We start from the raw sequence: 24,125 nt of genomic DNA on the forward strand, positions 1-24,125 counted from the left end.
TCTGGCTTGGTGATGAAGGATTTGGGTTTTTGAGACTAAACCATAAAATATGGGTGCCATACAACCAAAAAAATAGAAAAAAAAATAGAAAAGCAATTAAACATATGTAAAGTTCATCACTACAGGTGAGTCCTCACATGCAAACAGGCATATATTCAAAATTTCAAGAGCTTCTATCTAGGAACTATGAAAGAAATCATTTTGATTTATGATCCATTTGGAAAGGTGGAAAAAAAATGAGGCCAGCTGTAAGTCCTCCAGACACATAGGGATGCAGGTTCATTTACACCAGACAGTGTCCTTTTCAACACTTCAACCATGGGATCACTGGAGTTTCTCATGTGTTCTGTTCTGGGAGAATGTGGCCGTTTCCTTGCTGTTTAGGGGCCCCTGTCAGACCCTGAACCCTTGGTAGTCCCTTAGGGATCCCTGGGTAAAAATAGGACTCATTTACTAAACAATGACTAATCTGGCTCCCATATATTTCAGATATATGAACTGTGCATGCAAAGTGACCTGCATTTAGGTTTCTGTTTATAATATCAAACATAGAGTGTAGCTCCAACATGCTTTACTGCAGTAAGTACAATTAATAAAAAGCAAGTGAACTATACTTCTTAAATAACTGCAAACACAGCTCAAAGCCCTTAGAAATAATGACTCGAACTTCCGTTTTAAATTAAATCAATGAGACAGAAATGTCACTGGCTGCTGATTGGACAGAGAAAGGCAAACAAAACGCGAAAGAATGTTGTAACATGAAAAGGCAATCAAGCGTGATTATCAAGATGTTCTTTAAAAACCAGCTTTTTATATAACCAGTTGAAAACAACACACTCCAAACATGAAATAATAATAACTGTTGTGTTATCATTTTTGTAATTGATATTTCCCTGTCTTCTTACATTATTTCATTAAATGTCTTCATCATCCAGTTCACCTCTAATATTTCCATGATGAAAGTCCAAAACACAACGGCCACACTCCACTGCTCAGATCTCATCTCGTGCCTTTTTCTAACTCACTTGCTCCCCAGAGCCAGAGTCACCCCCGCTCTCGCCTCCCTCTCATGGCTTTCTATACTTTCATTTATGCCTCTGAGAAGTGTATGAGAGAGAGATGAAGAGATACTGTATCTGCGAATAACAGAGGGTAAGAAAACCTTGTGAAGACACACACGCACACGCTGTAGCAGCAAAAGAACATCACTATGTGATTTAGAGCTTTCCCTTCTCCTCAGCCAATCAGATCCATGCATTTTCCCCAGTGGACTTCACACCCCTCCATTCATGGCTGAGTGGAACCTTCCAGAGCAGGTCTGATTGCAGATCCACTGTACTGTAAGAACAATAATCACACACTCAGGCGCTCTGTAATTCACATTCATTACAATTTACTGGTATAATTGGTGCCTGAGTTGCATTTAATAAACTCCATTTGCTTGGTTACTGTGTGAATATTCAACTTGGAGTGACTCAGTCTCCCTGATGGATAATTTGAGTTTCAGCTTATCTAATCAACTGCATATCCTGACTTCATAAACTTCTACCAAGTCCCAAATAACCAAAAATGCAGCACAATCATTTGGTCCCGAGATTATTAAGTGTCCAATGACAAAGCAACGTCTGGAGACCGAGCCATTCTTTCATTAGAGATCAAACACAACATGACTTTAAACTGTAAAGGTGAGAGAGTGGTGGCACTCTCCTCCACAGAATACTTTATTATTGGAACATCTCAGTGTCCAATACTGGAATACCAACTTCTGCAAATGGTGAGTGAATGTGTTAGAATTTAAAAGGTGGATTGTGTAAACTTTATACTCACCAGCCACTTTGTTAGTGCTCATTGACACAAATATCTAATCAGCCAATCACACAAGGAGTAACTCAATGTATTTAACCATGACAGCCTTCTCTAGAGTTTACATAGACTGGTCTAAAAGACAGAAAGTACACAGCTCTATGGGCAGTCATGCCATGTTGATTTCTGAGGTCAGAGGAGAATTACCAGACTGCTTCCAACTGATAAGAAGACAGTAGTAACTCAAATAACCACTCATCACAACCAAGGTCATGCAGAAGAGCATGATGGCCTACAGAAGACAACATCGAGTGCCACTCCTGTTAGCCAAGAAGAGGAAATCGAGGCTACAGTGTGCACAGGCTCACCAATACCACAAAAGACTGAAAAACATTCCCTCGTTTGGTGAGTGTCGATTTCAGAATTTGGTGTAAACAACACCAAACTGGATCTATCCTGCCCTGTGTCAGCAGTTATGTTGGTAGTCGTGGTGTAATGTTGTGAGGGATCCTTTTTTTGGTATACATTGGGCCCGCTTACTTAAATATTGCTGTTGACCACGTCCAACCACAGTGTAACCATCTACCCAAAAAAAGCACTTTGCTGAATCTATGCCATTAAGAATTAAGGCCATTCTGATGGTAAATGGGGTTCCAACCCAGTACTATCCAAGTGGACCTAATAAAGTGTCTGGTTAGTATACGTTTGTTTATTTTCAAGAAAACCAAACAGGGTAGTGAGTTATGAGTTGTGATAAGTGATAAGGATGACATCTTCAACACAAAACAAGCATCAGAAAGTAATGAAGAAGCAGCGTCACACACTGATGACATGGATGTGATAACCACTGGGGTGAAGACTGCAGACGTTGGTGCTGCTGCCTGTGGCCTATTCCGTCTCTGCAGCCTTAAATGGACAATAAAGCTTTGTCAGTCCAAACCGCCGTGCCTCACGCACGCTGCTTAAGATAGGAAAAATGCAATTTCCTGACAGAAAGAAGAGTAACTAAGACATGAGCAGAGACACGGAGTGACAAGAGCGACAGAGCCCGAGAGGTGGCGAGAGAGCAGGAGGCGGAGAATAAAAGATCCTGCCTCTGTGTTCTCAGAGTGGCCATATATTCCTATTACGCTGCTCTGACAGCTTTCAGATACCATCTAGCACTCAAGTGCATTGTTGCTGATTGGGCTCTGAGCAACAGCCGTCTACTAATGCCGCATCATGCCCATACAAATGGGTGTCACAGCCTTTCTTTCAGCAGCATATGCAGCTGATATTAATGCTCACACAGTAATGAAGCACTGGCTTGATAAAGCTCACTCTACCATGACAGCTGTAAGGTTTTATTACTCTTTAAAGAAGGATGTATTCTCATATATATTGATTATACGTTTTGCATCTTCTGCATTCTTTAAGTGAAGGACACAAAGAATCAACTTTTGCTCACAGAATGATACCTACACACATACACACACACTCACTTCCCATGGTGCACTCTATCAGTGCTCTCGCAGTTCATCTCCCTGGGACCAAAGAGCTACATCCATGCAAATAAGCAAGCCTTATCAGACAGGCCAGGGCTGAAATGAAACCACAGCGGAGGAAGAGCAGAGGTATTTGTTTGAACATGCACTGCGTTAATGCTGATGGACTGATATGCAGGATGAGCTCCGTCTATGTTACAGCATCACATAATCCAAGCAGCTCAGCGCGCCGCCCGGGGAGAGCGGGGTAAATGAAGAATGAAAAAAGGCGAGGCATACAAAGTGAATCTCTCTGCTACTCCCTCTTATCTTCTGTTATTAGAACTTGTGCAGTGCCTGTTCAGGGAGAGTGTAGCTCATGTCTTTTGAAGCTTAAATTTACAGATGGCACCTAAACGCACCAAATGGAGGGGCTCATGTTTGTGTTTTGAAAAATAAAGACAAACAGCTTTTAGATTATATTTACGAGCTGTCCAAATTAATAACTTAAAAAACAAGCGAGCGGTTTAAGTCATTTGTCACAGGAAACCAACGAAAAAGGAAAAAAAAGATATTTTTGAAGGTTAAGATATGATTTTAGGGCTGATGGGTCATTCAGTGTCTTCCAACCAAATGCTTCCACAGCCTGACCATCTCGGACGATACACTTCTTGATAGGAAAACGCTGAAATTTCAGATCTCTGCTGTTATTAGTTGCTCATTAAAAAAAAAAATAATTTTGTGTTGAAGTCAGGGACATTTTCAAGGCTTTACTCTGCAGGGTTTTTTGTGGAGCCATTTTCAAACAGCTATATAAAAAGAGAACTACTTGAGCTATGTGATTCAAATGTTTTAGGCCGAATATCTGCTACAATGACTTCAGGAATATGGTGCTTCAAAAGTGTAGCTGAAGCTCAACATTCAAAATTCTGAGAGTTTGAATTTGCTTGAAAGTTTGATAGTATGGCCTGCACTACCAAACAGAGACCAATTTCAAAGATAGGAGGTTAAAACTTCCAACACTGGTTCCTATACATGATGTGTGCATTTACCATGAAACTACTCAAATAAGTCAAATGGTCATAACGATAATAAAAGCTTTAAAATGGGGGAAAAAGTATTTTCATGCAAGTTCGTTCCAAAAAAATTACATCGTCTAAGAATTTCAATTTGACTTTTCTAGAAAGATTTGGTGTCTAGTAGCAACATATTCGAAATGTGGTGGTGTAGGGAAACAAATAACGAAAGGAAGCAAATAAAGAAAAAGAACGACAATTTTTTAAGTTAAAGTGAAATACATTTTCAATCTTTGTAGTTCTCAGTGCATCATTAAAATCTGTGTGTGAGCTGTTTTCGGTTCTGGGTGATTGGTTTTAGTCAGTGATGAGATTGACAATTTGTGTACTGAACACCAATTCAAAACCAATGCTTCGACCCAGAAAAGGCGTATGCACAACACTCACCGCCATGACTGACTGAAGCTGACTGAGGTCGGGATATTAGCATGCTGGATGCTGGCAGGCATGTCTAAGCTATTGGAGCAGCCTTGCTAGTTAATGAGAGCACCGTCTCTGATCTGATTGTTCTTGATGAAAATCTGACCTTACAGAGGTACAGAGATGAGGTGTTAAAACCTATACCCGGCTGTTTCAATTGCACAGGCCTTTCCAGATCATAAGCATATCCAGACACTTCCTTGGCCAGCATTTAGTCCACATATGTCTCCTTTTGAACAAGCCTATGAACATTGAAATCAGATGAATCAAATTGCTGAGGGAATCTGTTTACAGAGCATATTAATAATTGGATCACAAAATAAAATAACAATATATTGTTACAGTGATATATTGCACCCCTACTCAACAGCTGTAACAATTCTTTTTAAAGAGAAATGTGGATAAAGTCTGTTATCCAGACAGAAGAACATATTGTAGGAGCTGAGAGGTAGACTGAAGGACAATAAGAGAGAGATAATAGGTGGTTTCTGTTTCTTTAACTCCTTTTTGTGCACTAAATAGGTCAAACTGGGTATGGAAACTAATTTCTACAAAATGAGCCATAATAACTGTGAACATAATAACTTAATAACACACGTGAGGACAAGTGGAGTGATTGCAAAAACCAACAGAGAAGATGAGACCAGATCAGAAACAACAAAGATAAGAAGCGAGTCAGAATAGACTGCAGTACCCACAGCAGCAGACTGACTGATCACAGACACTTTGCCAAGAAACACACTCGTTCGCACAATCCTGTGGGGTTTTCCACAGGATTCACAGCAGCATCAGCTGCAGACACTGTGATTTAAATCCAAAATAAAAGCACTCAACTGAACACATTTTGAGGTAAATGGTGCCAGGAGTGTTTCTTGCAACACACTGTTTTATAACCATTATTAATTACTCTCTTAATATTACTTGGGGAAAAACTGACTCGTGGTTTTCCATTAAAATACTGAAAAATGCACATCACGATTACTGAGAGCCCACGCTGCAATAAAGAAGTAAAAGCCCAAAGATATTTAATCTGCAATGAAAGGCAACTGTTATGATGTGAGCTGCAGCAACTCCTCACATCTGAGAAGCTGAGAGCTTCTTGACTGATTGAGTAAAAGACAAACTTCCCCACAGTCAAACTTGCAATTAAAATACACCTCGGTTAATTATTTGAAACTCAACCCCAAAAAAACATGATGTATGGCATTATCAAAGTGGACTGCTCAACACCAGGGGCAGTATGCTTGATCTGTAATGCTTACACATGAGCATCTCCAAAATATCTCCTTAAAACTAAAGTGTCCTTGAGCTAGACACCAAACGCCCTTCTGCTCCAGGGTGGCCGGTCTGCGGTTGCCATTGTAAACTCTGACCTCCCTGAAGCGTTCCCCAGCTAAACGTCTTAATTGAGGACCTCAAAGAAATCCTAGAAATCTGTTTTACAATGTTTTTTTATGACACCTCAATTAACACCCTCACACGCAATCTGCTCTGGGCTTGCTTTAATCGCTCAGGGCTAGAGCTTGTTTTGATTCATGGAGAGATGAATCAGTTTACTTTTGCTGAACTTTAATTAGGAATCCCACTGCGGGCAGGGAGTCAGGCTTTTAAAAACATATGATATACAGTAACATCTCGTTTTTTAAGAGATTACTCATGAGAAAGCGACCTGTGGCTCAGTGTGTGTCTTGGCAGCAGTGGGCATCTCAGTGGCCGAGGACTTTCCCAGGGCGGTTTGTCGCAGCAGTAGTAGCATGTGTTCTCAAGTTGATCGTCAAGACACATATGGTTTCATTTTCTTGTGTGGAAGCAGCATGTGTGCATGATCGGACATCGAGTTACCAAGACTGAATAGACACAAACACAGAAGCACTCTCATGGAAACACACAGCAGGAAAATGGCCTCGTGACCTGTAACATTTGCCTCAGTTCACACAGTCTTTAAGCCTTCAGAAGTTCTTGCTGGTGAGAGGCCTGCCTCTCTTGTGCTCTCGCTCAGTTTCTCCTCTGGGAGGACAAAGAGAGCAGGAAAAGAAGAACGATGAGGGGGGAAAAATGGAGAGGAGACGGGATAGAATAACCCTACATCTTCCTGTTGTTGAAGAAGAAAACATTCCTACAGCGACACATAGTTGACATACTCACCCAGACACATACAGTACATAGTGTACGCACACGATAACCCTTCAACTGATGAGTCCAAAGGTCCCGCACAGAGAAAGTAGCCAAGGCGGTTCTGTGCTGGTTCCCACGCACACAAACCACATCTGTTGTCCATCAGTGGGCAAATCTGCAGGACACCACTACCCCTCAAACTGTCAGGATACACACCCAGCAAAATTTACAGGCCAGCTTTTATCTGTGCAGGTGCGTTGGAGTAAAAAGTGTCAGGATTGGTCAGTAACTGGAGCCAAAAATCCTGTTCAAATTTCCCTCACATTTCATCAACAATACAGCAATACTACAACAATTTGAAGAGGAGTTTTCTGCTCGCCGATTAGGAAAGTAAAATTTTGTTAAACCCAGTCACTTCCTATTTTGATATTTACAGCTTCCAAAACAGACTGAAGCCAAAACCTCAGGCTTCAGGGTAACATTTATATTTGCATATTCTTTTCTGCACTTGGTTCTGTATGATGTAAGAGAGAGGTTGTCCCTATGGTTGTCCTGGGTGCACAGCTCCAGCTGTGAGCACAGACACAGATATAGGCAGTCAATCAGAAGAAAGGTGGCTTATAGGCAAAGGAAAGGAGCCACTGTAAAAATGCTTGTTTCAGGCTGGGGCTGCCGGGCTGTCAAGGTCCAATATATGATAGAATTATAGAACTTTCTGCAAAAATATGAAACATTGATTAATGTTTTTAAAAATGTGGTGGTATCTGTTTTCTTACCGGTTCATGCAGAGATGCACCAATTCATAGGTCATGAGTCTGTACTGGCTTTGTTCACTGCCATCATTCTTTACAGTATTTTACAAATTGCAGTAGCTTGCAGCCTTTAGATCTGGTTTTTAAATACAGTTTAGTGTTAATCACAACCCTGTTAAATAAATGAAAAGTGAAAATGAAATGAAAGCTGTACCACATGTAAAACCCACTGAAATGACCTTTCAATTTCAGAGCTTTACAGCAGCCTATCTTTTATAGATAGGCAATTATGAAAATCTCTTTTAGGCCTATAAAACTTAAATACAGTCATTAGATATTTAAAATTGTTAAAATAATTATCAGCAGTTAATTTAAAGCTTGTAATTTATGTACAGATCAGTGTTTTTGCATGATTCCTTGGATCATTTTTTTACCTGCATTAATGTTATTTGCACAACACATACCTGCTTTTACTCCGTGTATGGTCTCAACACATTACAGTTATGATAACTAGATTCATCACACACAGGATGATCATGCTTTACACTGCATGTGGCTGACTTTCCATCCAGTGTGAACACCGTGAGAATTAACCGCCTCACATGTAAAGGTGCAGCAACGACATGTTTTTAAAAGACATCCATATACAGTAAGATACCCCTTTGATGCTTCGCTCTTAGGTCATCAAGAAATCCCCGCTCTTCCCACTTCTCATCTTCCTGATTTGCATTTAAGGAATCGGAAGAGCTTCCTTGATGGAGGAGGGGAAACATTTTCTGTGTCCATGAGGATGGAAAGCTCCAAACCCCCTGCTACAGTACAGTCAGTCTTACACAAACTCCTCATGTCTTTATATTTTGCTAGGTCAATGAGAAGCAGGTGCAGGAATGTATTGAAATATGTGTAAACATACATGGAAATACAAGCAAAAACACAGCTTTAACAATTCTAACAAGCTTAAAAGTCAATATTTGCTATGAACACCTTTGTTCTTCAACACAGCCTGAAGTCTTTCAGACAAGCTTACTTGTAATTTCTTTAAGCAGTCTTTGGGAATACTTCTTGGAAAACATAAAAGCTCTCATCTGGTTATTCGCAGCCTTTGGTTCCATTCTCTGACTAGATGATCCCATCCTGCTTCAAAAATGTCAAGATCAGTGCTCTGGGGAGGCCAGTCCATTGTGCGTTTCTATCCAGGTAGGTTTTTACTGCATTGGCAGTGTGTTTGGGATCATTGTCATGCTGAAAAATGAAGCTGTCGCCAATTAGATGCTTTCCAGATGGTATTTCATGGTGGATCAAAATCTGATGGTACTTTTCTGTGTTCATAATTCCATCACTTTTGACAGATTTGCCAACACTACTGGCTCAAATTTTTTCATTTACAGCTCTTTGGAAATTGTCTTGTTTTGATGGTGCATAAGTAAGATTTTATGCCTGTCAAACTGTGTCATCTTTAGCTTTCTTTTGTAGATTTGACTGAAAAAAAAACAGGAATAAATTATATGTTTTTGCGACGGGTACAATTTTAAATTGGTCTAAGTTGTTAGGTTGCCTGTTATAAGTGGGGTTAACAAACAAACAAAACTTTCCTCTGATAATCGTCAGGTTTGCAAGTCTCTTCCAAGACTGACAATGAGTGAAAATGTCAAAAGAAAAACTTTGAATGGCTTTCAGAAAGAACTATTGCCTGAGATCACTTTTAAAAGATTACAAGAAAGTCTCCTTGGAAGAAGAACACAAACATATAGCGGCTAGCTCAAGACTTTTGCACAGTACTGTACCTCATGGAGCACCTTTTCACCTGCCTGGGTGTATACGAGATTTCCACTGACAATATTCTCCCTCTCGCCTTTCAGGCAACTAGTTTCTCCTTGGACTTTTTGGTTAAATGCATCTATTCTTTGATTTAGCCATGTGTATTTTGGCATTGTTGACCCGCTAAAATGTCCTGAACAAGCCAGGTGTAACACCTGGTCCTTACTCTTCCCTTCTCCATCATAAAAACAAACAAAATAAAATGAAATTAAACTCCTGACTTGTCTTCTATTCAATCACCCAGCCGCTGATCTGAGTCAGTCTCAGTGGGAGAAAGAGATCACAAGCAGCCACGTGTTAGTCGTCAAAACATGCATTTGGCCTTGCAATCCGAGTGCAAGCTTTGAGCAAGCAAACAATCTCTCACCATCAATCACTGTCTTACTGTCTTTCACACATACACGCATAAACACGCACGAACACGGCATGTATAATCATCTCCTCCAGTCAGGTGGCTTCTACCTCTCTCGTGCACACACGCTCCCGCAATAAACAAAAGCAGCTGTGAATAGGAACTACTGGGACCAATTAGACAATAAACATTGGGCTGGAACTGGTTTACCGCCAACTAATAACACCCACTAACCTCGAATAATCTTCTGCTGGCTGCAGAGTGGAACTGGCCCACCTACACGCTTCCCCTAGCTCGATTTTTGTCAACCTCCCATCTCTTTCTTTACACTCTCAGGACCTTTCGCACTCATTGCAGTTCTCTCCTGCTACCTTTTCCACACTCCTGTCACCATTTGTCACTTCATGCACAAAAGCAAGCACAAATGTTGAGTTTCCTTTTCTCTTGTAAGAAAAAAAAGATCATATTAAGGCAAATACTGTGCCACCAGAGCGAGCCTATAAAACTAAGCACGCGCACACATAAATACTCAACCTCTGACACGAGCAATGGTGTGTGTGTGGGCAGAGTAATATTGTTGAGAATGGGGTAATGTGCAGCCAATGGCTTGCTGCTGTACGTCTTGATGATGAGTGTGAGTGTGCGTGAGACTCACTACATCACCCTGACTAATGTATGCAAGCCCTGCTCTCTACTGCAGACACGACAGACAGCGGGGAAATATGGAGCTTAGGCATCGTAAACACACCAACACTAAATAAATCTTACCCACTGATTTATGCTTGCAACCTGAAAACAGCTGTACCCTCGCGGTGATATAACAACAAGAATACTGTACAAACATGCAGCATACATATAAAATATATATATATAAAATACACAAATAAAAATGCACAAGTACCACATTTTCAGTTTTCAGTGTTTGCAAACCTGAGCGCTTAGGAGAAAACTAACACCTTTAAGGACACTAAAGAGCACTAAAATAACAGTGTTCATAAAAGTGTGAGCGTAGTGTGTTTATCTTTTTTAATGTAACAGCTTATTACACACAGAGGAGGATGGAAGCTGATGACAAGCATCAAAGTGAGATATAGCATATGAAGAGTGTTACAGAGAAAGGTGATCAGTGTAATTAGATGATTAAATGAGAGCGCTCTTAAATTAGGAGTGTATGACAGCTTGCTACCTCTCAGGTAAAATGTTACAGGTTTTTTTAAAAGATAAACTGGAAATATTCTGTACGATTATAAAACACATTCACATTTTCTGTCCCTAAATATTTATACATATACACCAAGAAACATTTGTCCATTTTCTTTCTGTTATCAAATTCAGGGTCACAGGATCCCTATCATGGGTTGAAAGGCCTACTGGTCAGTGGTCGCCAGTCTATCACAGAGGGACACACATCCATTCACACACACATCCACAACTATGGCTGATTTTTAATTGCCAGTTAACCCAGTTAACCCAACATTCATGCTTTTGGCCTGTGGAGAACCTGGATTCTCGAAGAGAACCTCCACAGGCACAGCATGAACATGTGAACTCCACACAGAGAGAGACCGCTGGATTCAAACCCAGAACCTTCTTGCTGCCTAGTATACTGAACGAATGTTTGTTACAGTCTTACTTCAAAAATGTATATTTCCCAATATTCAATAGTAGAATATTCATGACTACTCGTGTGATTTTAAATTGTTTGACAAACATCAGAATTTCATTAGGAAAAAAAAATGCAATCACACCGACACAGCACATTTACAGCGCAGCAGATTTTACTGATCTACAAACTCAACTTCTGTGCTCATTTTCTTACATAAAGTCACAAAAGATGACAGGAGTGTGGAAAAGGTAGCAGGAGATAACGGTAATGAGCGACTTTATTTATAGACACAAGCAAGTCTCAGTTTAGTTAAGGACAAGCAAAAATGTCAAGACACACCTTTACTCACACCTGTGCAAAATATCGCCCACATTATCTGACATGCTTCTTCTAATTGCATTGTCAGAGAAAGGCACATTTGTGGAAACTGGACCTGACATGGTAGCCACAACTTTTCTTTCTTTTTCTTTTTGCAAGAGTATCCCCACTCACTCGCTTATAGTTCAACCACCAGACAGTTTCACAACACAGCAGACAGATTTTCCACCTCCAGTTCAGATCCAGCGCTCCTTTGAAGGACATGAGCTTTTTATCAGGAGGGATGTTTGCTTACAGAGTGCATCCTTAGCTGTTTTGGCACCGTGTTAGTATTGCAAAAAAGTCTCACTATTGAAACACTATTTGGCTCCAAGTAATAACTTAATCCTTAAAACAATTTTACAAAAGCAACATTGGTTTATGAAGGATTTTCTTTTAGGGCAAATGAGTACAAAAAACACTTATACAGAATTCATTTTTCATTTTCTGTGCAGCTGTGTTAGAAAACATAATGCATGGTCGTCCCAAAAATCGCATGCCTCACAGCATATCATTTGGGAATCCCTCCTCTGGAGAACACATCTGTAGATACAGTGTCAACTAATTTCTTATGTTTGGGTTTTAGGGCCAGAAAAAAGGGGGAAATTATTTGCACAGGTTATCGGCTCAGTATCAAGAGCATCTCTTCCAAACATGCCACAAATTACATTACTCATTTATATTAAAGTCATTTTCAATTAAACTCAATAGTCTACACATCACTGCGTGCTCAGAACTATTTTGCATGAGAGTTCAATAATATTTTGTCGTCAACTGGTTCTTCAGCTGCAGTGGAGCCAGAGCTGTGCTTGCAGCATATAAAATTCATAATCTTTGGGTTTTTATTTGCACTATGCACCAAATACGGACACAATAAACATAATCTCTCTTCTGTTAACTTTGTCTGCTGGACTGGATTACTTCTCATAGAAACCCACTCTGGCCTCCCACATACAAAAAGCAAAGAAAGAGAAGCCGCTGCTGCTTTGGGGGTTTGCTGACGAAATTCCAGGAAATTTAAGAAACCATTAAATAAATGTGCTTGAAAACATGAACACATAGATAAGTGGATTGTTTTTCACTGTGTATGTACTTAATAAGAGGTACAAGAGCGCAGTCAAACAATGCCAAGAAGTCAGCACCCGTCCACAGTACTCTCACCATCAGCAGCTTCCACTCAGTGTGTGTCCACGCTGGCCACACAGCAGCTCGCTCAGCTCAACAAATCATTGACAAGGTAAAAGAGAAAATTAGCCGTGTCCACTTGCTGACGAACCTCTTCATTTCACGGGGAAAGGACATCATTTATCACAGCAAACAATTAGGTTCTAATAACTCTCACGGGGAAACAATCTGGCTAATGGTGACAGAGGAAATTGTGCTTATTAGGCAGAGTAAATAACGCTCTGATAGCCAGCGAGGTCCATTACTACGCCATCGGCAAGTGCGGGATTTGATTAGATTTTTTTTAAAGAAATATCTCGGGTATTTACATTTTTGCCAACACTTCTGATTAAACAGCTTCCTGTGTTTTGTTTCCTTATCTTCAGATGCAGCGCATCAGCGAGCCGTGACATCACCAATATGCTGCCGGCGAAGATGGACAGAATAAGAGTGAGGCAGGAGAAGGTGGTCATTTTTGCTGATAAGGAATGACAGCAGAGGCAGGCTGAATGCTCCCGGAGCTGAAACGCTCACCAGGCTGTCAGAGAGAGATCTCTGCAAAATGTAAAGGATCGGCTCTGTTGGACAAGTCGTAATGAGACGACCAGCGGCAGCACTGGTTTACATGCCCCGGGAAATCCGGCTAAAGGACTTTATTTTAGTGGAAGAGGACGTCCTTGTTCAGGAAGAGCAACGTAATAGTTCTGCAGCGATTTCAAAAACACTTGCGTGCATTTTGCTTCAGGAAACAGGGAGAGGTGGTGCATGAGCAAAGAAAAAAATCCATTAGATCTTAGTGCAAATATAGATCACTTTCTTTAAAAGTGCAACAGAGGTTTATTGGCCTTGACACGAGTCCCTTCTCCATATCTGAGTACAGATTGTCAGTATGGGGAACTAGTCCAACTTAGTCTGGACTGACTTAGCCTCTGATGAAAAAGCCAAATAATCCAAGGCTTCCAGTGTAGCTGGTGGATATGCCGGCCAAATTCTCTTGTTCTGAATTCTGAATTCTCTATGGGTCACCACAGCAGATTATCTGCCTCCATTTCACCTTATCCCTCCTCTGTCACACCAACCCTCTGCATCTCCTCCTTCACGACATCCATAAGGCTTCTTTGTGGGCTTCCTTCTATCCTCCTCTAGGCAGCTTCAAATTCAACATCCATTTCCCAGAATATCCAGTATCCATCCTCTGCACATGCCCAAACCATCTCATCCTGCCTCTCTTTACAAATAAAACCCCATTTTAAAAAGTAAGGAATGGACCGCTAAAAGATTCTGCAATACAAAGCAATACAAAAAATGGCAAAGTAGCTATTCTGACCTGTAGTAGCACAATCAATAGATTTTATGTTTGCTGTGTTGAGTCCAGTCAATTAACATTCATTACAAGAACATGAAACAGCATCGCAGAACCACATGTACTTTTATTTTGAAGACAAAGAACCACAAGCTAAAGCCTGCCGTCTGATTAAAGGACACCTGAGAAATCACTTTTTTATTAGCATGACCTCTAGGCCTGCAGTTGATTGAGCCTGTAGCCTTTTGTTGGCCCGAGGAGAGACATAACGGAGCTCAAACAAAAGCTAGACTTTAAGGTGACACTGAAGGTGAAGTTTCTTAAGAGGATGATGAAGGGATTATTGCGTGTTTACCTGTTGGTTGACACGGCAGTGGGATGGGCCGTGGTGGATGAGGATACGGACGATGTCTACATCTCCCCTCCAGGCAGCCAGGTGCAGCGGGAAGCAACCTTTGCTGTCAGACACATTTGTGGATGCCTCAAACTGGAGCAGTTTCAGCACCACCTCCCTGAGAGAGAAGCAGGTACACGGATATCAATACATTAACAGAGGAACAAGTGGAAGAACAGACAGTTAGGAAGTTAAGGCAGCCAGGTGCTACAAAATCCACATGATGGTAAGCAGTCAACTTTATCTGACAGCAACGATTCTTTTTTAGCACTTTTCATTTTGGAACATCATTTGCAATGAATCTCTTCATCATATTGGCCAATTAATCATTTTTAGTGGTGGAAGAAGTACTCGAATCCTTTAGCAGTGCACAGATACCACCTAGCAAAACATGCTACTTTCAGAGAGTGAAGTTTTTACTGACTATATATAAAAACAAAAAGTACTTGTATAACTCACTAAGACCTTGGTAACAACTGGCTAAATAAATGATTTTATTATAATAATCTTCAGGCTGTGTAGATGGAAACATAAATGCTGCATGTTCACCTTCAAATGTTCAGCTATACTAAAACGTTCGAGCTCCACAGATAAATGCCTTTTTTTCATTTAAGAATAATTTTTTCTCTTTTTTGTCAAAGTCATGCTTTCTCTTCTTTAAGTAATATTTTATCTAAGTTGACTCAGCAGTAAGGCTGTTTGTTTTCGGGGGAACAAACTCAAGGACAGCAGTATATATGAGGTGCTTCTTTTTAAAAAAAAAAAGCAAATTCTGCACTTCAAAACTGAATGTGCAAGAAATGAAATAAAGCTATGCCTACAAATCGTGGGTCACTTTGGCACTTTTACAATTAAAACAGGCTCAATAAACATGGCTGTATCGTAATGAACTTTTCTCATACTGTAGCTACACAATCTTAATTTCGCTGTTCCGCCATGGTGGTATTTATTGTGTTTCTTCCTGCAGTAGATCATCTTTTATGCAGGTTTTTATCCGCCTTATGTGATAATAAACTTGTACTTCCTACTAAACCCTAGTTAAACAAAGCCTTGGTTCTGATGGGAAGCTCGCTGCAGGAGGCACTGGAAAAAGTACAGCTACAGAGAACAGCATTGCTGCTTTGCTGCTCCTGATAAATGAAGCAGTACACAAATTCATAAAGCAGCAAATCACAGAGTTGGATTGGGCTAAAAAAAAAAAAAAAAAAAACCATTTAGCTGCTGCTGAGTAGTAATGTCAGTGATAGTGTTTTATATTAGGGAGACTCCAGCTGAAGAGGCAAGGAGAAGTGCTTGATTTGCATTGAAAATGTCAGGAGGGAGCAACAGAGGAGACAGAAGGGCAAAACCTCTCTCAGGAGAGCACAATGAAGCAGCTCTGTGCTGCTTAATGAACTACTTACTTACTTATTTCTGTAGTCTATTATATCTTCTTATAATTTCATTTCAGTTTAAGGAACAGTTCAAACAAGGATGGCGTAAGGATGAAAAATATGTATTTATCACCAAAGCACCTTTGATGTCATCAAGAAAAAAATGCAGTGAGTTAAAGTTGTGATCTTTAAAAATTCAATTCAAACCCAGCCTGAAGAACAACTCTCTGAAAACAGCTCTGCCTGTTGCCAAGTCCTCTTCCTTCTCTCTTTTCACTTTCCCACCTCAATGCTAAATCACTCCTCTGAAGCTTTTTGTTGGCGGCCTAATTTTCACTGTGAGGCTGCATTTTTCTTTCCCTCACTTCCCTCCTCCTTTCCCCGTTGATCTGAAGGAGGAAATCCACATAATTGCCCCCAAAACACGGTGCTAATCCTTCTGTTCCGCCAAACCGGGATAGCAGTCAGGCTCACAGCTAATCCAAAGTGTGTAACGGATTTCTCAGCAGGACCAGGTGAAGAAAGGGAGCTGCACTGTAGTTCTGCGCAGCTGTAGACACTCAAATCATTCACATATTGTGCAGTTCGGACGGAAATTATGTAGGAATTTTGAATTTCCGACTGTAGGCAACTAATTTTACTGCACAAAATATTGTTTTCAGTGTGTGTTTTCATTTCACTTAATCTAAAGATGCTTAAAAAAACAGCAATTAGTTATGCACTAACTTCTAACTTTGATTTAAAGCCTCTATAATCAAATGTATTAAGCATCAAATCTCTATGTGAAATCCCATGAACAAAGCAGTCCACAATATCTTCAGTTTTACAGCCAGAAATGTTGCGTGACAGCATTCAGTGCTTATATTTCAAGACGTATAAGTATTTCTGAACACATTAAAGCAATCTGTAGCAGGCAAACATCCTTTCAAAATACATTTAGTCTAGTCCAAGCAGTCCTTAAGTCATGATGCAAACTACAACAGGAATGTTCAATCAGGTTCACAGGATCACAGAACAGCGCCAATGTGTGAATCAGCTTTATTTAAACAATAGCAAATATATATAGCAAATGTTTCAGTGCAGAGGAAATGACTGGCAACCTGACAGCTGTCCTAATGTCCCGAGAGTTATTTTAATGTCATGATAAATATAGTGGGCTAATATCAAACATATGGACAAAACTATTGGACCACCAATAGTGTTACAAGTTTTCACCCTGCTCTTTTCTCTGAATTACACCTGGTGATGATTGGTTGCTGAAGGCTCACCGCATGCATGTAAAGCCAGGGCAGGAGGAGGAAGCAGTGGTACCTTCGCCTACATCACCACATTAGATTACATTAGATTTGCTCATATGACTTTAGGGAGGGAAGCCTCAATCTGACGGCTCATTGTGTGGTTTGTTCATGGTCTTCTTCCAATTTTGTTAGTGTTTGCAGAGGCTCCCGTATCCCTTCTTTATGTTCGATCTTTGTACACAATTATATGCTTGTCGGACTGCAGCAGTGTCATTCTAAAGAGCACAATGAATTCTAGTGTGGTACTGCAATGGGATGGCGTTGTTGCAATAAATTTCCCTCATAGGTGTAACTGTAAGTGCTTTTATCGCAAACTGGAACCACAGCAGCTCAGTCATGAAGTGGCATTAATATCAGCACATGAATTGTGTGCTGGGAGCTTCAAGGCATGGGTTTACATGGCCGAGCTGCTCCTGCAGGTGCAATGTGCAGGTGGTCCAGTATCTTTGTCCATACAGTGTATTGTACCGTGTTTGTACCAACTTTTAACTCAGCAGATCAACATTTTTCATTATGCGCTTTGATATTGACTGTATAAATGAAGAAATGAAACTTTGTGTCAGACATCAGGTTCAGGAGCAGCAGGAAAGGAGGAAACTGAGTTTTTTTAAAGAAAACCTCCAGCAAGCATGTCAGGACCACATAATTTCTCACTTGAGTTACTGTCTTCAAGTTTAAAACACAATTTCTGGAATTAAAAATAGTACACAACTAGTTTAGTTGTTTACTGCAACAGGCCCCTGGAAGTGTAACTACCATATCAAGTTAATAGGATGTGTTCACAGTTAAGACTCCTCCCTGCAGGTTTATCCAGCAACTTAGAAAAAGGCCCGTTCAAAATCAGTTTACACTGACTCATGATATAAGCACAGTACCATGGCCTCTCATCATGTCACAGTAGAAATGTGAAAACAACTGAATAAAATTTATGACATTCGGACTTCTTTTAGATTCTCTTCCTTTGGTTGTGGTAATTTATTTATATATTTATTTATTTGCACAGAATGACACTTTTTTTTTTTAAGAATAGAAAAATCAAAGAGTGCAATCTGTAGAACAAACTGTCACACTTTTTTTTAAAGAAACCAATCCAAAGAAATCTCTGTGTCCCGCATTTATTTGCATGCAAACATAAAAATCCTGATAATTACAGATTTGCTGACAATGGAAAATAATACTTAGCTTCAGCTCTACAGTGTAGAAAGAACAGAACAATTTGTTTCCAGTGCACTGAGTAGCACTTGCATTTATAACTAATTTATATCCAGCAGAAATAGAGTGACAGAAACACTCATTAGCAGGCTTACCTGTGTCCGTTGAGTGATGCATGGTGTAAGGGTGTGTATCCTGAGCTGTCTGTGCAGTTCACGTTCAGGCCCTTCCACATGCTGTGGAACAGAAAAATGCCACAATTAATCAACGCACACACACACACACACACGTTTATGACTGCTTTTAGTTGTACAGATTTACCACCTTTATTTCATCAGCTGGTGTAAGTGTGCTACCAGCTGCGATAGTCTCTTTTAGTTTAGAAGCAGGAAATGACAAGCCAGTCCCGACCAATTAGGATTCACATTCCTCAAATGTGTCAAGCATGGAAAGCAAGGACAGGTGGAAAGTGGCTTGTGGTGTTTTCTTGAGAAAAATGCCCTTCAGAACACAGATTGCTCATTTTAAAATGTTTAGTGACACTTTTTCCCCAAGTAAATTACATATGAAGTCTTACAGGCGTTGTTTTACAGAGCGGTTTCTTTGTGTAATAGTGTGTTTATTAGTTTGTTTTCATACTGCGCTTTTCTTCACACAAAATAATCTAGCTTTATTATGTAAGGGTCCCAGGGTGAGGAGTGTAATTTCTCATTTGGAGGCAACAGTCAGGAGATCTTAAGTTCTGCTTCATCACACTTGCAAATAATGGGAGCGAAGGAGGTCAATTCTTGTATTCGAGAAACAGCTGAGCATGTAAATAAAATTACACAAAGACAGAAAGTTACGAGGATAACCAGCTCCACAGAGGCTGAACACGCACTGAAACACTCCCGTATACAGATGACACACAAACACTAAAATCTACTTACAGCTCAGGGTTTTCCCGGGGCTATAATTATATGACCTCTCTTTTTCAAATGAACTCGTACAAGTGAGAGAAGTACTAATTAGCTCAATTCTAGCCTGAGCAAATCTTAGCTGAAAAGCTGAATTGAGAAACTTCTAAAAGTGACTGCTGAGCCTTTTTTATTACACACACACACACACACACACACACACACACACACACACACACACACACACACACACACACACACACACACACACACACACACACACACACACACACACACACACACACACACACACACACACACACACACACACACACACACACAGCTCTAAATCTTACTGGTTTTATGTATCTAATTGCCAAAAACATGTATCTAGTCACACCACCCTATAACCTCTATAACCCTGTGTCTCCCTCTTATTGATTTTGGCATATGTGCATCCTGAAATGAAGGATAAAAAAATAAAAAAAATCAATGCTTCCTTAGAAGATTCGCTGTACAATATAAAAGCTGCACTTTAACTCTTAATTCCTTTTATTTCATTGATCATATCTGTAGGGAACCAAAGGAATCCTTCCTGTAGCGAAATCTAATTGAAAATAAATATTATTTCTTTCTTTCTTTCTATTTTTTTAAAGAAAGCATTCAAATTTCACTTCTACTTTCACTCTCACAGACAGATTGTGTATCTCATGAGGAATTTTCTCCTTGGAGACACTGGAGTAAAGCAGCAACAGCAGAACATTCACTGGGTTTTGACAGACATAAACACAATGATCAAGGTCAGGGGCATTATGCAACGGCTGCGCACACAGAGACACAACTAAACGTGAATTAAAAGTGCTATTAAGGGCTGGCTGCACATGCACACATACGCACACTAACAGAACAAAGTGCACGACTAGGCAGTCTTATTTTCTCTGAATTCAGTGCTGAAATGAATGATAATCTATTTGCTCTTAATGTGGTACACACACACACAGACAAGTAGTATATAACAAAGAGATCGTGAGGCAGAAGATCAGAGAGAAAAAAGAGATACAGCAAGGCTTGTTCCTAATGGTTCAGCTGATCAGTGCACACTGCGAGTGTTTGAGGCCATATCGATCATGCTGCTCTGCTGACCCCTTCCAGCACTGACCTATCCAGCCAGCACGGTGGGTTGTTAAAAAGAGCCGACTGACAGCGAATGAGGAGAGAGGAGGAAAACCTAAATTCAATGCCTGTAGAGATAAAGACACAGAGTGAGTTTAAGTCCAGTTTCTACTCTGTTCTGAAATAAATGTAGACAGATTTGACTCACAAAAAATGTGCAAAAAAGTATCAGATAAATCAGATAAATTTGTACTGCGTTGAAAACCTAATAAATACACTTGATATATTTCTAAGAGGGAGAGACAAGAAAAAAAATTAGATTCAAGCTTTCATCATTTAATTCTCTGGAGTAGTCGTCACACCATTTGGGTGATTTTTTTAAGCATGACAACAGCTGGGAAAATTTAAGGTGACAGACTGCAGCTTAACAAAAGGCCAAGCAGCTTTGTCAAGGTAGTGGTTTTGTTGTGTAGCTGCTTCTATACCTACAGTTTCTACATTCACATAAGTACACGTGTTCAACTGCTTGTTAGCACAAATATCTAACCAGCCAATCACGTTGCAGTAGCATGTAGACACACAGACATGGGCAAGACAACCTGCTGAAGTTCAACTGAGCATCAGAATGAGGAAGAAAGGTGATTTAAATGTCTCTGAATGTGACTAGTTGTTGGTCCTGGAAAGACTGGTTTGAGACCACAGTTTCCACAGGACCACCAAAACTGGACAATAGACAATTGGAAAAGTGTTTCCTGATCTGATTTCTGCTGCGACATGCCAATAACAGGGTCAGAATTTGGCATAAAGAGCATGAAAGCATGGATTATTGGCATAGTTTGAGCCTCTTAGTATTGCTGCTGACATTCATTTATGTGTACAGGGTGCCCATCTTCTTATGGCTGCTTCCAGAAGAATAACACACCATGTCAAAAGACTCAATTCATCTCAAACTTCTTGAACTTGGTAATCAGTTCACCGTACTCAATTGGACTCCACGGTCACCAGATCTCAGTCTACACATATAGAGCTCTTTTAGGATGTGGTGAAACTGGAGATTTATATCATGGATGTGCAGTTAACAAATATGCAGCAACTGTGTGACGCTATCATGTCAGTATGGCCCAAAATCTCTAAATCTCTAAAGCAGGGTGTGCTAATGTGGCTAATGAGTGTAATTAGTAGTTACATGTCATTTTTTTGGTTAAAGGTACATTGTTCATTAAAAGAAGCATTTTTATAATATTTTATCACATATTTCCTTTATTTAACACTAATCCCAGTAAAACAAGGACTAAGCTGCCAATGTGGGCTCACTGGGTTTGAACAGACCTTGAAAGCACAGAAACACCCATGCAGATATTTACCACTGGTGTTACCCCAAAACAAACATGTACACTGAGTCATTAAGCCCTGCAGTAGAAGGAATCTCTGGAAGTGGTGGATATTTTCCACATGACAAACTCCCAAACTCGCCGTATTAACGCTAAAACACAGCAGTCATACACCGCGGCATATCACCATCATAAAAACCTGCACAAACTAATTTGTGTAGCCACTTTGTGAGGGAATGAGGAAATCTTGTTTGCAGCATGCGTGAGTCTCATTGTAAAGGCCAGAGCCGAACAAGGTGTTCTGTTTACGGCACACTTCCAGGTTGTAGAGCAATGGCCGATGTGTAACACTACTGGGTTCCTTTTGCATTTGGGGGTTGGTCTTAAGCCAACAGAGAGCCCTTCTTTGCTCTGCATAGTTTTTCTGGCCTCTTCTAGAGCTTTTTTTTCCCCTTTGCAGATTCCCTGCAGTCGCTTACATTTCATCAATTTTACATTTCAAAGTTTTAGAATCAGTATTTGTATTTATTATTATGCCACACAATGTTGAGGAAGCTTGCAAATGACGTCTCATTTATATCACTGACAAAAAAAAAAACAAAAGCAATATAAAATTAGAAAAATATATTTTTGAAGCTATATTTTGATGCGGCGTGGCAGATGAATTCAATAATCTCACAGCCCGAGGAAAGAAACTTCTGAAGTCTGGTGGTTCAGCGGGTTGCTGGGTGGCAGCAGGGTGAACAGGCTGTGGTCTGTGTGCATCGAAGTATACTTTAGTATGCTTTAGGCTCTGAGCAGACACATAGCAGGGTGCCAGGGGTGTTCTGGGCAGATTTAATCAGCTGCTGCAAAGCCTTGTGGTCTTGGTCTGTGCACATCTTTTAATAGTTGGTAATGTTTCCTGTAAGAATGCTTTCTATTGCTCTTCTAAGGACGTCAACGAGAACTTGCATAAGAAATTTAGCCTAACATTCTTGCTCTCAACTGGATACATACCAACACTTGGTCAGGACCCCCTTCTCATCATATTTTAAAGATACAAGTATCGCCTTGGGCTCCTCTTCTGATATACTTACATATCCCTTTAGTCTCATTTGATAGTGTGGAGAAGAACAAATACACAGGGTGTTGGTTGACGGCACAATCAACACAAGCTCGAGTCCTGTCTGGAGCATTTTACTCACAGTTATTATCTACATTAATATTGGTGATGACACCAGCTGTTTACTGTCTCATTTCGTATATTCAAACAATGCAGGACCTCCATTGACTCTACTGGACTAGCCTGCATGTTAAAAAAGTTGGCTTAAATGGCAGCCAGCACATTGTGATGTAATTAGTGTCCAACTGGTACCTGATTTATAAGAGCAGTTCTGAACTGATTTCCATGATATTTGTTATGTGTAGTTATTTATTCGCTTACGCTATGCTTGAGGTTGCTTGGATCAGCTGACCTTGGCCTCTGTTAAACACCCGGGGTGGTGTCTTGGAGAAAACCTATAATCAAAACCATGCCACGTGTACAATGCTCTTAATTTTTCATACCCGTTACATAATTAGTCATACTTAGAAATCAATATTTTTTGCACATTTCATGCAAATGGACATTTCTTTAAGCCACTGTTTAAATACACATGATATTGTTTCAGTGTATGTGTAGATGAGCAGGTAATAATATTCTTGTCTGGCATTCTCTTAGAAAAAAGTGTTATTATGTGCAGTTTGACCATGAAGGGAATTCCCTCAACCTCTACGACCACAGCTGACTAACTGTTAGAGGCCTGACATATTACAATATTATTCTTTCTTGTCCTATTACTTATTTTAAAACTCATGCATATTTGATCTGTTTCATAAGCTCCACGAGGGCCTCAACTCTGAGAAGGAGTCTCAACCCCATTGATAGAGATGTATTTATATTCACTGCTGCCCAGTGAGAGAACCTGTGAACTTTGTATTTAATGTGTAAACCCTGCCAAAAAGTACAAGACGCAGGCGATGTGCCTTTTGAAAATGAATGCCACACACACTGGATAACAACTTGAACTTTGTAAATCACTTTCTAATGAGGCCAGGTCTCTTATCACAGCTGTTCTGCTCTGCTCTTCCATGTTCAACCCAAATTCCCGAACTCAGTCTGATGCCCTGTCACTCCTCCATTGTTTTCTGTTCTTTCACCAGAAGCATAAACCGAGCCAGCAGAGCTTAAATAGATTTAGAAGACGACTTGCGATTAGATAATGGAGGAGAGGTGCTGCTGCAGGAATGCAGACTCTTGGCGGATTAGTCAAATATGCAGATGACGTCCTACCTAATTAACCTCAGCGATGTGAAGG

At 40.2% G+C, this 24,125-nt stretch overlaps 1 protein-coding gene across 4 annotated transcripts in view; it reads right to left on the reverse strand.

Annotated features, from left to right (window-relative positions):
• Positions 1–24,125, reverse strand: part of anks1b (ankyrin repeat and sterile alpha motif domain containing 1B) — a 262,310-nt gene that overhangs the window by 175,688 nt on the left and 62,497 nt on the right. For all 4 annotated transcript variants that reach the window (XM_031758546.2, XM_039600939.1, XM_031758542.2 and 1 more), the window contains 2 exons: positions 18,602–18,682; positions 14,585–14,741 (listed from right to left, as the gene is read on the reverse strand). In XM_031758546.2, the coding sequence (XP_031614406.2) occupies positions 14,585–14,741; positions 18,602–18,682 (238 nt within the window). The remainder of the gene's footprint in view (positions 1–14,584; positions 14,742–18,601; positions 18,683–24,125) is intronic.

This window comes from Oreochromis aureus, linkage group 17 (genome assembly GCF_013358895.1).
Source record: "Oreochromis aureus strain Israel breed Guangdong linkage group 17, ZZ_aureus, whole genome shotgun sequence".
Lineage (NCBI taxonomy): Eukaryota > Metazoa > Chordata > Actinopteri > Cichliformes > Cichlidae > Oreochromis > Oreochromis aureus.